Source organism: Phodopus roborovskii, unplaced genomic scaffold (genome assembly GCF_943737965.1).
Source record: "Phodopus roborovskii unplaced genomic scaffold, PHOROB, whole genome shotgun sequence".
NCBI classification, from domain to species: Eukaryota; Metazoa; Chordata; class Mammalia; order Rodentia; family Cricetidae; genus Phodopus; species Phodopus roborovskii.
Genome location: NW_026126416.1, coordinates 8,508,963 through 8,527,736, shown reverse-complemented (window position 1 = coordinate 8,527,736; position 18,774 = coordinate 8,508,963). Strand labels below are relative to the sequence as shown.

General features: G+C 41.7%; 1 protein-coding gene across 2 annotated transcripts in view; it reads right to left on the bottom strand.

The window, feature by feature from the left end:
- The window catches only part of Ralgapa2 (Ral GTPase activating protein catalytic subunit alpha 2), a 256,297-nt gene extending 247,608 nt beyond the window's left edge, over positions 1-8,689 (bottom strand). For both annotated transcript variants that reach the window (XM_051183228.1, XM_051183229.1), the window contains exon 1: positions 8,419-8,689. In XM_051183228.1, the coding sequence (XP_051039185.1) occupies positions 8,419-8,524 (106 nt within the window). In that variant the 5' untranslated portion in view covers positions 8,525-8,689. The remainder of the gene's footprint in view (positions 1-8,418) is intronic.
- Positions 8,690-18,774: the final 10,085 nt, after the last annotated feature.

Below are 18,774 nucleotides of genomic sequence, written 5' to 3'. Positions count from 1 at the left end.
TAGCTTGCACTGCAGAGTACCTACAATTCAGCCACAATCTGACACTTCCTACACTTCATTCATGATTAGTAAGAGCTGCTGACTTGAAGTGGTACTCTGATTGGCTGGAGAACATGAGAAAACGCTTCAGACGAGGATAAAGTGCTACCTGAACAAACCTGTCAGTGCTGTGGGGTTACAGCTTACATTAGGTTAAGTTACACAGAAGGCACTGAAGAGAAGCACAGTATACCACAGTCACAGCCTGCAAGATCACCTCCCACAATGTATTCCCACCTCATACCCACCCCAGAGCACGTGGGCACAGAGTGGCAGAGCTGGCAATGTGACATCTGCTCTACTAAACTAGGCTCATGTTACACAGCTCTTCCTCCTTCTGGCTAAATGCCTTTTCACTCCGGAAAAAGAACAGAAGCAAGCCTTACATGTTGCCGAATTTCCTTATTTTAAAAGGATACATGGCCCCGAAGAGGGAGTATGACATTCCAAGTTCCTATCACCACACCGGCAAGAAAGCTGGCTCAAGCAGATGTCACCACTGACCTCCAGAGAAGAGTTCCCTCCACATCTCTGTCATCCAGCACCCCATTCTAGTCCTCCAATAAAGAGGTGTCCTCCAAACAAGCCTCTTTCCCTACCCACTCCCACTCTGGGGTGTGTGTGTGTGTGTGTGTGTGTGTGTGTGTGTGTGTGTGTGTGTGTACACGTGTGTATGTATATGCATGTGGGGGGTATGCCTGTGCACTTGTTAGTGCTGTCCTACCACTCTAACACTCTCCTTATTCCCTTGAGAGGTCTCTCACTGAGCATGGAGCTATGCTGGTAGCCAGCAATCCTAGAGATTGCCATTTCTGCTCCACCCACAGCCTCTTACATGGATGATAGGGATTTAAAGTCAGGATCTTATGCTTGTTCAGCCAATGTTCTTATAGGCTGAGCCATCTCTCCAGCCCTCATCTCCCCCATCCCACTGCAGATTGACTCCTTATCACATCCTACTATCAACTCAAATTCCCCTGTCGCTTAAAAAATATTAAAAATGTGTAACTTCCACTTATATCCACTTTCAATCTGGAATGCATCTTATTAGCACATTACTGAGCACTTTTTTAGGTGCAAGGCCCAGACATGCCTTTAGTTAACTAAAGCAGAAGCAGGGTGAGACCAACTCTGGACAGCTCAAGGGCAGAGCTGGCACAGACATGCCGGACCCTGTAGCTCACACAGGCTCTATAGTGCTCCCACAGTACCCATCTCTTCAGGCTTCCCCACTTTGTGCTGAGTTCAATTTAAGGTCTGTGCTTTCCATACAGTAGAAAGATTATGAGCAGGTACTTCCTCAGAGCTTACACTGCAAATGGACAGGGACTGCTTTTCTCCTGGCATCTATGCCTCAAATCTTAGAAGAGGCTGGGACTCTCAGACCCTTCCTCAAGAAAAGACAGCCTGCTTTTCTGTTTCAGACATGTCACTGGGTTGCCACCATCTACCTATACCCAATACAAAAGCCACTATATGCTTAATTCCTTAGTGCTTTGCAGAATTGTCTATGTAAAGTCTGTTCTCTGCCAATGTCCTTATCTAATCCTTGTCCACCAGGCAGTCCTTTATCTATTATTCATACCCCAGCTCAGTCTGGATCTTCCTCTGTAAGCACTCCAGACACCTCCAGGAGGCTTGCTGTAATTCCTTGCTGAACTTTGAGCACTGCCATAGCCCCTCCCCACTCCACTGTATGCTCACAACCCAATGTAGAAATCAGATAAGCATCTGCTTCTCCGACTGACCCCCAGCCTTGACCGTATACCAAACTTTCTGAATCCAGCACACATGTTTTCACACACTAAACAAAATGAAACTCCTAATTTTTTTTTTTTTTTTTTTCTTCTTCTTCTTCCAGACAAGGTTTCTTTGAGTAGCTCTGGCTGTCCTGGAACTAGCTCATTGTAGATCAGGCTGGCAAAGATCTGCCCTGACTCTGCCTCTGGAGTGATGGAGTTAAAGACATGTGCTACCACCTCTCAGCTCCAAACTGAACTTTTAAAATCACAAGGGTAAGTCGACTTGATAAGCAACTGTTTACTACATTTACATATTAATTGTTCTTAATTTAGTGATTTTGTTCTTTTAAGAAAAAATTAAGACTTAGGACTTTAATCCCAGCACTCAGGAGTTAGAGGCAGGAGCATCTCTGTGAATTCAGGCCAGCCAGAGCAGTTATACAGAGAAACCCTGAGGGGGGTGGGGGAGGGAGGGAAGGAGAAAGGAAGGAAGGAAAGAAGGAAGGAAGGGAGGAAGGAAGGAAAAAAGGAAGGAAGGATGGTTTAAAAGGAACCAATTGCTATTTTGAAGACAAAGTTTAAAAAAAAAAAAACTGCATATTTGCTACAGATGTACCTATTGTACTCAGTTTAGGAGACCAAAGATCAATATTGTAAACAACTTGAAGAAGTTCTTATGCTTGCCCAGGAGTAAATTGCTTATCAACAAAATAAAAATCCAAATTGTAAATATTTCTAGGGAAGTATTCTGGGCCTACCAATACTCTTTCTTTCTCAGACAGGTGTTGGAAAGCAATCCTTCTCAGTTATCACACATAGAGCATCTCTGACCAGGCAGTGGCCATGGGCTCATCTTTCTCAAGTCTAGACAACCTCAATCCTAGAGTCAGGGATCATACAAGCTCACTTACATTCCAGAGGTTACAGATACAATAGAACAGTGGTTGATGAAAAGCAAGCAATGGGAACATTGTGGCAAAGTAATTTTGCATTAACTTGGCCAACTAACAGAGATCAAAATAGGCATACTACAACCTGAAATTATAATTCCCAGCCTTTTCTAATCACAGAATTACTGTCTGCGCAAATATCTCACTACCTGCCAAGACTGGACACAGAACCCAGTGAATTGAATGATAAAACACAGAAGGAGCCTTTTTTATCTTCTGCCATGCTCAAGTCATAGGATCTTCCAGATCTCTCTGGAACAGACCAGAAAGAAAGTTACAAACGTCATACAATTTTTACATGACAGGTAAAACTTCTGGGTTTTGTTTAGGTATTAACATTCACTCTGGTGGGTAAATACTTTTTCTGCTGCATAAATATCCTTCTGAATCAGATAACTAGCAAAGCACAACATTAACTATTTTTTTTTCCTGCTTTTTATTTTGAGTACATCTCACTAAATTGCTCAGGCTGGCCTTAACCCACCTTGTGACCCAAACTGCTCTTGAACTTTCAGTCTTCCTGCCTCAGCCTCCAGAGTAGCTTGAATTAAAAGTGTCTATCACCAAGCTGGCCAGCTTTATGAATATGAGTATCAGCTTATCAGCTGGAAGTTGGTAGACAAATAGTTAATTTTACGGAGCCTCAGTTTCTCTGCTGTAGGTTGAGGTGGGAGTGTTAACTTCATCATAGTTGTGGGAAGAGTTGATGAGCTCATCATAATAAAGGATCATATTGTTGCTTGCTATCCTCTCATTAAGCTCCTGACCCCACATACCACAAACTCGTCCCAGACATTCCACTTCGACCTTCCTTTTCTCACACTCAACTTACAAGTACACCAAACTTGCCATGCCCCATCATTAGCTCGGACCCCTCCCACCTCCCTAGCTCTATCCAAGAAACTCCCATAATCCCAAAAGCCCATCACCAATTATCAAACTATAAAAAGGGGTGTGTTAGTATTCAGACTAAAGTGAAAAGGGGAAGTCTATCCTTAGGAGAAAAAAAAAAAAAAAAAAAAACACCAGATGGTTTGAGAGGTATTGTTGCTACAAGAAGAGGAAAGAGGGTAAGAGAAGGAGGAGAGGGAAAAAGAAAAAGGTAAACATGGTGACACACACAACTGTAATCCCAGAACTCAGCAGGTGAAGAAAGGAAGATGGAGAGTTTGATGCCAGGTTAGGCTACTGGATTTATGGTAGACACAAATGTTTAGAACTAAAAATGAGAGGGACAAAACATGAAGAATATTAGCAACTAAATATACATAAGGAGTTAGGGAGATGGCTCAGTCGGCAAGAGCACTTGCTGCACACTTAAGTATGTAGGACCCCAGTTCAAATCCCCAGCACCCATGATTGCACACACACCTGCAACCCATGCCGGTGGCTCTGGAGAGTGAAGAAACAGAGGACCCCTGGGGCTTTCTAGCCACCAGACTAGCCCCCATCTTAAGCTCAATGGAGAAGTATGACAGAGAAGGGCACCTGATGTCTTCCTCTGATCTCCCTGTACATGCACACACACAAAAGTGTGCATATGCTACACACATGTAACCCATAAACACACACAATAAATGAGTAAAGCAACCTCTAAAACTACAAGTGAACTTGCCCCTATTTAGAACATGAAGAAATATAATGTTATATTTTGCTGTATCAATGTACAGAACATTTGTAAGGGACTATTTTCTCTGGGGCAAATCTGAGGTCCAAGTGCTAGCTATGATTTGACTTGAATAAATTACTTCGTGTTAATCACTCTTTAAGCTACACTTGAAGTATCACTAGTTCTTGCTGCTCTGTCCTGTCATCATGGCCTTCCTCTTCCAACAATCTATTGTCTGCCTGTTCCCCCTGCCACGGCCCTTTCAGGAAACCCTTTGCCTCCAGTCTCTCCCCTCCTGATCCATTCTTCTGGTGTCTCTGGCAGATGGACAGTTCTCAAATCTTACCTACTGACCTGTTAAAAAGTCTCCACACCAACTCCTACTTAAGGATAGATGTGAGCCTCAAGCAAGCTGAACCCTCTCTGACTGGGGTACCAAGTCTCCATCAGCCTCTGCTTGCCAGGGTGCCTGGTTCTAACCCTGATCTACATAGGGCTGTACACAAGGGTCCTCTATGCTCCAGTACTCCAACTCCACACTACCAGTGGATGCACACAAGAGTCACCCTCCTGCACCACCATAACATGGACTTCTACTACCAAGTTTTCCATCTTCTCCTGCTTTCCCAAATTCAAGACCTACGCTGTCCAACCTGTAACCACTAGTCATATCCTGCTACTGTGCATGTGAAATGTGGCTAGTAAAGACAAATATGTGCACTGACTATATAATATATACTAAATTTCAAAGAATCCACACAGAAAAAGTGCTGTAAAACTATTTGTTAATCTTTACTATTACCTGCTGATGTAACACATTAGGTTAAATAAAATATATAATAATTAATTTGAATTACATATTACATATATACATCTTACATTTTTTATTTGTTGTTTTTTGCTTCTTGGTTTTCTGTTGTTGTTTGTTTTGGGGTTTTTTTGCTTGTTTTTGTTTTTTGGAGACAGGATCTTGCTATGGAGACTTGACTGACAGAGAATTTTCTATGCATCCCAGACTGATCTCGAATTAACAATAATCCTCCTGCCTTAACCTCCCAAAGGCTAGGATAACTGGAGCAATACAGTAATACACAGGAATTGTGTGCATGAGGGGAGGGGGAGCTTATTCAGTTACTTTCTCAATGATAACTTAAACAGAATAAGGAAAACTGAAGTCAGCTTCTTCAGTTCTCAATGATGCAAACCATCTAAAACACAACCCTACAAGGGCTGACATAAAACATATAGTCAGGACCCGGCAAGTTGTCTGAAGTACAGGCTGCTTTTTATGACAAGAGAGTAAGGCCATTACCACTATCTAATAAAAAAGAAGGGCGGAGAAAACACCTCTTAAAATGTGTGTCCTATTAATAGTGGGAGGAAAGTAATAAAGAAGAATATGGTAAATGCCTGCTCCAAGCTGAAGTCATTATATATGTACTCACACCCTTACCATACCCGTTTAACAGAATAACCAAAGCTGAGGTTCCAGGGCAGGCTAAATCCTAGCCCAAGTTGTGAGCTACAAGTGGTAGTGACGGGCTGCAAACCCAGGTCAGGAGCATCCTCCTTCTATGTAAAAAAAATACCAGTCCTGTTTCATGTGAAGATACATATTTGAAAAGCAAGAGTTTAAGTGCATACATAATATTCAACACTAATTAAAATCATTCCCTTCAGTTACATTCATACTGACTTAATTCCTATCTTTCAGTTCAAGAACACTGTCTTTCTTAAAGGTCATAACTAGACATTTGATGCTGTGGGAATTAATACTTTAATGCACCAGTTTTCTTTAAAGTCTTCTAATTACAGTTGTAAAGCAAAAGTTTACTCCTCAAATTTTATTTTTAAAAAGAAAAATAGAGCCCTTATAGTTAGTGATCACAGTAATACATAAAGGAAACTTGGTAATCGATCAACAACAAAAGTATTCCCAATGAAACAGCAGAGAACTCTGTTACAGACAGTATTTTACACACAGATTTTTATCTCTGAGTGATAATAAAGCTGTTATTTTTTCACATATAAAGATGATTCAGGCTACAGACATGCCTCAGAGGTTAAGAGCACCTGATGCTCTTGTACAGTACTGACTCCAGGGCAATTCACAATCACTTCTAACTCCAACCCCAGGGGATCTGTCTGCTGGTCTCCAGGATTACTGTACTCACTAGTACAAACCCACCACACACACACACATACACACACACACACACACACACACACACACTAAAAAATAAATAAATAAAGAGATGCCATTGACCAGGTTCATAGCCTATCCCCGCCACCTGCAGCTGAAATGAGACACACACCTTAGAGGAGAAATCAGGGACATTCAGACAGGAAAAGTATCCACTTTCTCTGAATTGTAACAAGGACAGCATATCTTTAAGAAACTAGTCTGATCTAGGTTTTCTGACTTTATAAAATGTAGCCAACTTAATCTTGGGCTTCTAAGTCAGAACAAAGGCTTAAATTCTTTAGCACAGAAAAAGGTTTCAAAGTATCAAATGCCTTAAAATACTGTTTGATCCACCTTTATCAAAAATGCCCCTGCAGCAGGAGCTAATCAGATACTAAGGACCCAAGACAAAGCTCTTGTGTGCCTGGGCATTTCACTACAGGAAGGAGAAAGTTCAACTTACCAAAAACACCTCATTTTGCTTTCAAGAGTCCAGAAACCAATGCCTCTAACAATAGCTGATTTACATTCGTCATAAACTGAACACATTAAGTGTAATCTCCAGGAATCTGAGAAAGTAAGCAACTTCATTTGGAAAAATCTGTTGAGTTTTTTTTTTTTTTTTGGGGGGGGGGTTAGTTTTGTGGTGGTGGTATTCATGGTTTTGAGTTTTAGATTTCTGTTGGTTCACTGATTTGCTGGTTGATTGGCCTGTCTCCCACCCAGAGATAGTTTACATAATATAAATAGAAATAATTAGCAATTCTTAATCTCATTAACAAGATGCTTAAATTTCTCACCTTCAAAATGAATTCTTTAAGTCCTATTTTCTCAAGTGACAGCTGCTCTAAAACTGGGTGTTCAATTTTTATTATTACAATTGTTTCAACAGTAAACAGTGGAAGAAACATGTCTTTTCCTTGTCCCCAAAATACAGACAAGTCTATCCATAGACAGGCAAAGATTTGTCTAATCTTGAACAAAAGTTAAGACAGACAGAACCAGAACGAGGTAATATATATAGTCTGGCCAAGCTACACAGCAGCAGCAGCAGCAGCAGCAGGAGGAGGAGGAAACCTTGTGGACCCTTCACAACCACAGGGGTGAGCTTTCAAGTCTTTACAGGTCAATTCCAGGCCCACTTGGGCTCTGCAGAACCTCCACCCTGCAGGCCATAAAAAGGGAAGGCGGCAGGGAGTCATTCTGGTTACAAGGAAGACGCTGTCTCCCTGAACCCAAGAAAGCCTGGGTTTCTCTGAGCAGAGCCCCCTTCACACCAAGAACTCTATCAGCCCGACCCTCCCCACCCCCAAAAGAACTAAATGTAAAAGGGAGAAGGACAAGGAAGAAGAAATGACATCTAAAATTGTCCCAGAATCACTTGGAATCAACCTATCTGAAGTCTCATACTCAAATATAATAACATCTTAAAAGGAGAGTGGGTGAGAGAGATGGCAGTTCAACTAAGTCTGTGATGGGACCACTTGAGGTCCTGGTCTAACCCAAGTTGTTAAGATTTTAAATTTTAAAAATGGGAGGGAAAAATGGCAGAAGTGTATGTGTCCTCGCTCGCTCCACTTGTGCTGGGCTTATTTCCTGGAGAGGACAGGGTATAGTCAGTCACCTCTGTACCTGGCCTCGAGATTACCCGAGGCTAGGCGCCCAAATGAGAATCTTAGCTAAATTTACACTTGCGGCGACAGAACAGCACCCAGGGCTAGCCTTCAGGAACAATACTTAAGTGTCCCGATCTGGGCTAGTAGGGGTCCTGTGCGCAACATCCCCAGCCCCCTGCATCACTCGGACCTGAGAACCCGCCAGGCCCACGACACGGATGGGACCCGATCCTCCGGCAGGTGGCCCTGACCACACAGCCCACACCCCGCGCCTCACCCAGCAGCGCCCGCAGGTGCTTCAGGCGGGTCAGCACGTCCTTCTTGGGGTCCAGCACCTTCTGCGTGGACTTTTTCACATCCCCGTGGCTCCTTCGGGAGAACATCCCGCCGCGGGAAGCTCGAGCCCCGCCGGCGGGGCAGGAGGCGCCTGCGCCGCACGAGTCACTGCATAGGGTCGCGGCGAGCGCGTGTCGCTCTGGCCACTAGCCGCCCCCCTCCCGGCCGCCGCGCCGCCTCTGCCTCAGCGGAGGCTCCAGGAAGGAGGGGCGGGCCGAACGGCCAGGGGCGGGGCAGGAAGGCGGCGTCGACGCGAAACCCTCGGCCCCGCCCACGGGAGCCTCCGGCCCGCCCCTCCGGCACGACGCACGCTCGCAGCCTGGACGGTCCCTCCACACACGCGCCAGGAGCCTGAGACCTCGCGGGGACGCGCGCCCAGCTCCGAGTCTGCGCTGTGGCCTCCAATCAGATGGCTGTGTCTGCCTCCCCTCTGTGGTCCCACCCCTCTGTGGTGCCGCAACTGCACCCGGGAAATGTAGTCGCCAGAAGACCAGGCGTTGTGACCCGCTTTCCAGAGTCCTAGAGGGGCTAGACTCTGCCCTTGACAGCCTCCAACTCCCTTCTCTCTAGTGTGTCGTCTGCACACCCACCTCACTCATCCAACTCCCTATCTCATCTCTCTCTCTCTCTCTCTCTGCCTCCCTCCCTCCCTCCCTCTTTCTCTCTCTCTCTCTCTCTCTCTCTCTCTCTCTCTCTCTCTCTCTCTCTCTCTCTCTCTCTCTCTCTCTCTCCGTCACCTTCCCTCCTCTCTGTCTCTCCCTCGCTACCTCAACAAAAACAGTAAGAAAAGTTGTAGGGCGTTTAAGATTTGAACTATTTCTAGGTTTCTGGATTCGCAGTAAGGAGGAAGACAATGTCCTTGCGGACATACCAAAACCGGATCTCTATTTCACACTAAAATAAATGGCTTTGGCAGTAGAAAAGGGTGCGCTGGAGCTCAGTGAGGAGTCCAGTCACTCCCCAAAGCACCTGGAATCCAACCTCAAGTGCTAGTTCTGGAGGTCAGTCTTGCTCCTTGCCTTGTGGAAAGTGCATGCTCCTGTGTTATGCAAGGCCACATAGCAATCCAGTAACAGAACCAGAAATAGAACCTGAGGGGCCTAACTCTGGAGCCAAGATGCTTTTTAATGCCAGACACCTGCTCCCTGAAACAAGACTTTAAGTCCGAAGATGCCCAAACGGGTTTTTACCAGAGACCTGACTGTGGACTTGTTTATTAGCATCTGGATCCCCCAAAGTTTGACTTTACAGCTTTATTAGCAAGTATTTAAGGTGACAGCTTAGTCACATTCTTTCCATCTAAATAGGGACAACTCAAGTATCTTTTTCTCTAGTTGAGGGAAGGGCCAAGAATTTACACATTCTTATATTTAGCTCTGTATTTGACCTCTACAAGCACTAAGTAAACATATAAAATAAAATGATAAAGCAGCCCTATACATTTCAACTCAGCATGCAAAAAGCATCTCAGCTCTTGTAACATGTATTTTTAGAGTTATCAAAATAGCATGGTTACAAGTAAGACATACCCAAAGGAATATTATTCAGCCAAAAAAAAAAAAAAAATCTACTGGCAATCCCAACAGCATGAATCTCCCAGACCCAGAGATTTGATTTCCATGCTAAGAATGATGGCAGAGTTGTCGCACTTCCTCCATCCCCCAATGACATCGCAAATCAAGGCCACAACCTCCCCAAAGCTGTTAGAAAGGAGAGAAGTGATGTTATATTTTAAGTCAAGGCAAGAGTGTTTGTGAACCTCGGTTTATCCTGTGCTCAACTGCAGTCAGTAAAACACCGAATTCTCTGCTCCATTCCTTTGAACAATGATATCTTTTCTTACACTGACTAAAAAAATAAAATACATTTATCCTCACAGATTTTTCTCTTGCAATGTGAACTTTCATTACCATCAAACATCTACTGAGAATCTGTGTTGTAAAAGCATAAGCCCAAACCCAGGGAATAAAAAATGTATAAGAAGGAGCTCCCTGACTGCCAGAGCTTCCAATCCAACTGAGGATGAGAAACTAGACAAATGTATGCATTTCTATACTCTAAATATATGGCTATGTTAAAAACATGGTAGATATTAGACAGGTATCTATACATATAAGTTTATTTCATCTATCATACTTAACTGAGTGAAAACAAAATTGGAAAAAAAAAGCCTTTTTTCTTTGAAATTTTTATTGAAAAATCATTGCTTTACTGGCCTTTCCCCTCTTAATTATGTTATGATTCTTACACAATCCTAATCAAACTCTACCTTTCTTTTCTACAGAGAGACATGCTTTAAACTATACTTAAAATTCTCAATGAATTTCCCATTTTTGCTCTTTACCCCTGAAATGACATAGGACTCTCTAGCGGGATCAACAGATTGTTTGATTTTGTATCAGGGATTCTACATTTTCCTTTCTTTCTTTCTTTCTTTCTTTCTTTCTTTCTTTCTTCCTTCCTTCCTTCCTTCCTTTCTTTCTTTTATTCTATGTGTCATATATCTTGATCCCATTTATTTCCCCATCTCTTCCCATCTGCCCTCCACCCCTGCACCCCCCACCCCACGCTAAAATAAAACAAAATTTAAGAGAAAAACAGAAAAAAGTTTTTTAAAAAAATCTCATCATGGAAGTCTGCAGTGAGTCACACAATAAATTCCTTTGTTCATATATCTTTACTTGCAAGTGTTCATCGGTCTGATTAGAGGCCTCTGGTTTCTGCTACATCATCAAAGCTGAGCCTGGATATCCTATTGTTGCCCTGTGTTGTGGAGATCCTGCAGCTTTGGATCTGTGGATCGGGTCTTTTCATGTGATCCAGCAGATCATAGATGGAGTCAATGCTGGCACAGGCCAAGTCACAGCCCTGTTCCTGGGTCTGAGCAGCTGTCATTGGTCCATCTGCCAATTCTACCCTGTGCTCACCACCAGGGTGAGCTGTCCATCATTGCCCCAGCTAATTCACCTCTTGCAGCAATGAGTGAGGAGGGGGAATAGTTCTGCTTTCATGCCCTCAGGGTTGGCTCCCCCACACCTGCACCATCAGGGCTAGCTCTATTGTGTTGCCCTGGGTGAGGTACAGGAGCCACTGTCCTGAATGGACCTCTACCTGTCTCAGACATTGCACTGATGGGCATCCTCTGCCCATGTTGCCACTTATCAGATAAGTAATGGGGGGATAGCTCTCCCTTGTTCACATTGGGAATGGGTCACCCTCACCTCCAAACAAACACTGGGCAACTCTGCTGTGCTACCTAAGCGAGGGGCAGGTTCTGCTTTTCTGAGTACTGCAGCTGGTAAGGGGAAGGTCAGCTCTCTGGTTGGTTGCAGGTGGTGAGGGCTAAGGGGGGCAACTCTCCCCCTCCCGTGCCACTGCAAGATAGACAAGTAGCATGGATAGCTCTCCCTTACTCACTACTTTGGAGCTGGATCACCCACACCTCCACAAACACAGCTGACTCCATTGTGTTGCCCAGGCAAGGTGCAGGGCCTCTTCTCCAGGGTGTTGCATCTGATGGGGGTCAGGGACAGCTCTCCCATCTGCCTCAGGCATTAATGGCGGGGAGGGTTTCTCTCTCCAGTCCATGCCATCATATAACAGTTGAACCCCCCCTTTCATATGAACCATATATTGGCATTTTGATGCTTGTCTATGCACATCTGTATTGTTCATGAAAAATTTCCCATTTTGTTGTTCTCTCAAAAAGTTCTGTTGTTAGACTTTGAACCCTTTAAAGAAATCATTCACTCTGTAGTTACTTATTTCTCCCTTGGACTTTAGAATGCCAAGTACTTTTCAGACACAATATTGCCACCTTGATCAATAAATAAGAAAAATGGAATTCAAGGTTTAAAACCTGGGACTGGAGAGATGCTTCGGCTTTTAGTAGTGCTGGTTGCTCTACCAGAGAACCCAGGTTCAATTCCCATACCTCACATGGTGGCTCACAACCAGCTGTAACCCCAGCCCCAGGGATCTGATGTCCTCTTCTGGTTTCTGAGGACATTCCATGAATGTAGTACACATACATACATGCAGGTGAAATACCTATACACATAAAATAAAAATAAATAAATGCAAACTCATGGAGCCAGAAGTTTGGCTCAGTAGTAAGAAGCCCTTGCTGTTTTTCCCTGGGACCCACATTCTGTTCTCAGCATCCATGTGAGTGGTTCAAAATCACTGAGACTCCAACTCCAGAGGATCACCAGCACATACACAACAAAGACTCACACAGGCACAAAGTGTGAATTTTAAAATTTTAAATTAAAAAAAAACTAAGCGTGTAGCTTGCAATACAAAGTAAAGCTACTCTGAAATAACATTAAAAAAAAAAAAAGTCTGAGGATGTTACCTCTTTGGAAGTTAGAGGTGCTGTCTGCATCGGGTGTTTCCAGGCTCTTAATCTCTTATACAAAAATGAAGTAAAAGCCCACACAAATCCCAAAGTAGTAAGGGAACTTTATCTAAAGCAAGGCAGTAGAAAATATCAGAATATATGATAGAGGAGCAGCAGGCAGCATGAGTGAAATAATACTCTTGGGATCCCAATTACTGCTTGGAAGATTTTTGTTTTTGGGTTGGTTTTTTTTTTTTTTTTTTTTTTTTTTTTTTTTGAGACAGGGTTTGTTTTGGATATCTTGGAATTTGCTCTGTAGACCCAGTTGGCCTCCAACTCACAGAGATCCACCTGCCTCTGGCTCCTAAGTGCTGGGTTAAAGTGGAGCATTCTTTTATAGGATTCAAGAGAAGGAGTAATTTGGTTACTAAAGGGTACTTCTCTGTCTTGGTTAATAGATTTGAATTATTTAAGTTTGTTCCATAATCTTATTTAAATCATATGCATTCCCAATTATGCATAGACATAAGATGGTAAATAGGAAAGCCATTTAGGCATACAATTTGGTCTTTTTGAGCATGTATCCAAAACCTGTGTGGGCTGGATCAGCTTTCCATTCTGGTTGAACTGAATCTCAAGCCTACATTTGATGGTCATTATTTTTCAGAGAGGGGTGTGCATGAAGCTAAATGAAGGTGGGAGGATCCTTGGTTGCTAGCAGGTTGCTAGGTGCATTGTTAGAAGTAAAGTGTATATGCGTTGTACATAGAAGTAATAGTCTCAGACTGCCAAATACACTATTATTAGAATAGCACTGTGTAACACAAAAAATAGAAATCCAGAGCCAGGTGTTGGGGTTCAAGCTGATGGTCAGATATGCAAAGCAGTTACTAGCTCTTACCTATATCTCAAGTTGAAAGAGCTGTCCTCAACATGACTGGAGAATAAATCTCACATGAGACCCTTTACTTCTCCCTTTTATACCTCTCAAATCCTGGGATTAAAAGTGTGGGATCCCAAGTGTTGAAATCACCTTTGTGTGATCTGTTTCTACTTTAGACAGGATCAATTTTGTGTAGCTCAGTGTGGCCTTGAGCTAACAAAGATCCATCTGCCTGTCTCCTGAGTCCTGGGATTAGAGGTGTGTACCACCACTGCCTGGCCTCTATGGCTTGTGACTAGTGTTGCTTCTGAACCCTCAGGCAAGCTTTATTAAATCATAAATAATACATCACCACAGCACTATGTGCAAAACCCAAACCAATCAAAGTCCAATACTACTGAACTATTTTCTGTGCTTGCCTGCTTCAGATGTGTAACCCAGAACATTGCTTGCCTAGCACGCACAAAATTCTGCATTCCACCTCTAGAACCTCAAAGTGGACATGGAACCATATGCCTGTAATCCACCTTCCTATAGGGAAATAAAAGCAAAATAAATGAAATTAGAAGTTCAAGGTCATCTTTAGCAACAAAGAAAATTTGAGGTCAGCCTGGACTAGAAAAAGGAAGACAGACATCCGTAAGGCACCCACAAGATGACAGTACTATAGAAAACTGTAGCTGACAGAGAATACATATAATTATACAAGCCATACAAGGAAAAGTCAAAAAAATTATATACTTGCCTGTTGCTCCAGAAATTCATCTAAGAGTATATCCTGAAGATCTTTTTCCTCCCGTGTGAAACTGAATGTGAAAGACTAATTTTCCCAGCATTTTTCTAGTACCCACTATAGTAGGTTGGATAGTATCTCTTACCATCCATAGAATTCCTCTATGTTCTAATCACCACAAACTATGGTTGAAACTTTATTTGGAAGAAAGTTTCTTTAAACACATAATTAATTCTAAAATCTTGTGATGAGATCATCATAGAGTCTCTGTATGGGTCTTAAATCCATTGATAAATGTCCTTGTAAAAGCTGGAGATGACAGGAACAGTGAAATGGTTCAGAAGGTAAAGGTGTTTTCTGTCCCAAGATACAAGCTGAATGACCTACCTGATCTCTGGAGCCCATGAAAAGGTAAAAAGAAAGAATCAAGTCCACAAAGTTGTCCACACATGTATGGTGTGGCATATGCATGCATATAGGCATGCACACACACAATAATAATAATAATAATAATAAATTAAGATAAAAGAAACTGAGAAGAAAAGAGAAATGCAGGAGAGGCCCCAGTAAGGTAGAGGTTAAAATTAATACAGCCACAGGCCTACCTAAGGCCACCAGAAAACAGAAAAGGAAAGACAAGGATCTCCCTGAAGGTCTTCCAGGGTTGTCTGAGCCTGCTAACACTTTGAATTGGTACATCTAAGTTCTAAAACTTTAAGAAAATGAGTCTCTGTTGTTTGAGGCCACCAAGCATGGGGAGATTTTTGGTGGCCACTATAGAAAATGAGTTCTTCCATACGCTGGAGAGAGCTCATGTGATTTTGTAACAGGATGTGACCAGACAGGGCACATCCACACACTTCTAACAGTGGCTGGCTGCAATCCAGTAAACCCACACAATGAGTGTGATAGAACACAAGATAGCTGCAAAGTCAAAGAGAAAATTTCCCATATACTGATTTGAATAAATGAATCACCCAGATGCATTAAACATAAAAGCAGTAAACAGAATATGGAATATATATTTCTTCTTCTTTTTTTTTTCAGAAGAAACATTGGAAGAATATCAAACAATCAATGATGTAGGTGCCTACTTTGGTAGGATGGCAGGTGATGGGCTAGGAGATATGGCACGGTCCTTGCCAAGAACATCTTTTGTGTTGTTCATTATGAACAACTGAAATGCTTTACATGTTTAAAGACAAAGGAAGCAAAAGTATGAAAGCTCAAGTGAAGCCCTGTGACTTCATAATGGTCACCCTGATGTTGAGGTGTATAAAGTGTGGACAAGAGTTTACAGGCATGGCTCCTCAATCTACCTGCACGATGTTCCAGTTTCTGAGTTAATTGTAACCAATAATTTTTACTTCAAAGAAAAATTTAAAATGGAACAAAAAATCAGAAAAATAAAACATCAGCAAATATTGATAACCACTATAAAGAGAATGCAATTGTTTCAAGGAACTTTTGAAAACAGAATTCATGCTATAGCTCCTTGGAGGAATATAGTCTCACAGCAAAAGATCTGCAAAGAGATCCAATAAAGAACTAGTATTTTCAATATAACAGAAAGGAGACACTTTCAAATACAAAATTTAAAAATTAAGTAAAAATAGTGTAATATTAGCCAAGCATGGTGACACACCTTTAATACCAGCACTTGGAAGGCAGAGACAGGAGGATCTCTGTGAGTTAAAGATCAATTTGTTCAACATAAGAGAGTTGCAGGCCATCCAGGGCTATGCAGTGAGACTCTTGTCTAAAAGCTAAAATCTGTACAACATTAACAATATGAAGCTATGACAAAAAGTCACAGGTGATCAGGCCGGTGGTGGGACATGCCTTTAATCTCACCACTCAAGAGGCAGAGGGAGGTGGATCTCTATGAGGTTGTGGCAAGCCTGGTCAACAGAGCAAGATTCAGGACAGTCAGAACTAAACAGTGAAACCAGGTCTCAAAAATAAATAAGTAAATAAATAAATAAATAAACCACAATAACAAAAAAATCCACAGGTGAAATTTACTTTTTTCTGCACAGACATAGTTATTTCAGCAATATTTGTAAAACCACCTGCTTTTCTCATATTTAGTGAACTTGGAACTTTAGTCAGTTGTTTGTCAATCATGTGCTTGTGTGTATGTGTGTGTGTGTGTGTGTGTGTGTGTGTGTGTGTGGGTGTGGGTGTGTGTGGGTGTGCGCGCGCGCGCTTCTAGATCCCTGATTTTATTTCAATGATTCAGGTGTGTAAACCCAACCATGACTCCTCTGACCTAAATATTGAAGCTGGATTTTAAGTCTTGATCTTCCTAGTTGACATTATTGTGACTAACTAGGTCTTTTCTCATTCCATATAACCCTAGAATTAGAGTTTCTGTTTCAAAATAAATAAGTAAATACGTAAGGAAAGAAAGAAAGAAAAAAAAAAAAGGAAGAAAGAAAGTCCTTATAAGTTCTTTCTAAGTTCTTCCAATCTCTGGAAGTATCTAGAAGCAATGACCCTCAGTGGTAGTGAGACCATCTAGCATTCAGATTGTTCCTTCCAAATGTCATTTTTACCTTTAGAAAAATGGCAGTTCTAGATCAGGGCAAGGAAAGGATATAGCAAAGTTAAGATGGTAGGCAGAAACCAATGAGAAAATTGAAAACTAGAAGCCATCTAAGACCAAATGTGACCATTTAATCAGCTTGAAAAAGAAAATCTTTCCCTACTGAAAGACTCTTCAATGTATGAAGACTTAGAAAATAAAATTCTAGGATAACTTCTAGTTTATCTTCACAAAGAACAATGAATTATAACTTCATGTTTATTTACTTATTTATCTATTTATTTGGAGGCAAGATCTCCCATAGCCCAGACTCCCTCAAACTTCTAACTTTTCCTGTCTTCACTTCCCTAATGCTGACAACACAGGCATGAAGCAACATGTCCAGTTTGACTAACAAAATCCAGGAATCCACATTAATTTCGAAAAGAACACATTGTCCATGCAATAGATCAGCGTTTCTAGAGGAGTATTTTATTTGGTTATTTCAAGAAGGGTGTGCGTGAACACACACAGACACACACACACACACACACACACACACACACACACACACACACACACACACACCCTAAAGTGGCCAAAACCCTTTATCAGTTAACAAAATGAAGAAGTCATGTGAGCTTTGGCTTTCAAGATCCTAACCAAGGAAAATTGCCAGAAAAACAATCTTGCAATTGATTTTCAGAAAGGCATTGAGCATGCAAAGTAAGCCCAAAGAATAAATAGAAACATGCATCAAAATCTTGTGCTGTCTGGTGCTGTTTATTATTGCAATTTATTCATATAAAATCAAACAAAGAAAGAGCTATTGAACACTACTATGGGTAAATTGTAATTATCATTAATGTTGAACCTTCCCAATCATTTCTATTGAAGCAAAAAATTGGTCTTTCAAGGGCCTTGTGAACATTGAACCTTATATAATCACCATGTTAAATATTTCTCGCACAATTCTATAATTCAAAGTTGCTAGGTTTGTTTCCATCACAGACCCAGGGTAATCATTCATCAACATCCATCAAATGAATGAGTTTGTTCACTACTCACTCAACATCATCTCCAGCACATTTTGGAGCATGTTCAGTATGATGTTTTCGCTTCACTAAAATATTATGTACCTGTCTTAATTACTTTTTTATAATTGTGATAAAACATCACATCATTACCAAGGCAACTTATAAAAAAAGGAAGTGCTTAATTGGTGTTTACAGTTCCATAGAGATAAGAAGTCTATGAACAACATGGTGCTGAAGTAGCAGCTGAAAGCTCACATCCTCATCCACAAACAGAGCACACACCTTCTACAAGGGCACATCCCTTAATCATTACCAACAGACACCAACTGATATACTAGGAATCAAGTATACAAATGCCTGAACCTTACAGGGACATCTCTTTCAAACAGCTACAGTGCCCAATTTAAACATTCTACCTTTATTATCTGAAATTTACTAAAACCATCATTTATCCTCACTCTAGGCACTTTGTTTCTTCTATATTGCTGTTGCTACTAACAGCAAAGGATAAATGCCTGGCAAATACTCTCCATCTTCCCCTGACCAACTCTTACCCAAACACTCAGTCCCTGTTTCAGAGACAATATGCTCATCTTGTGAACGTTAATAGTTGGGATTCTTCTAGGTGATTATGTTGACCAGCACTACAGATGCAAATAAGTAAAAGTTATCTCAAAGTTCAGCTATTCTAACATTTTGTGCTCACATTTTAATTCCACAGTCTTTCAGTTTGGCAGGTTTTACTTTTTTCAGGGTGACTAAAATAACAAATGCT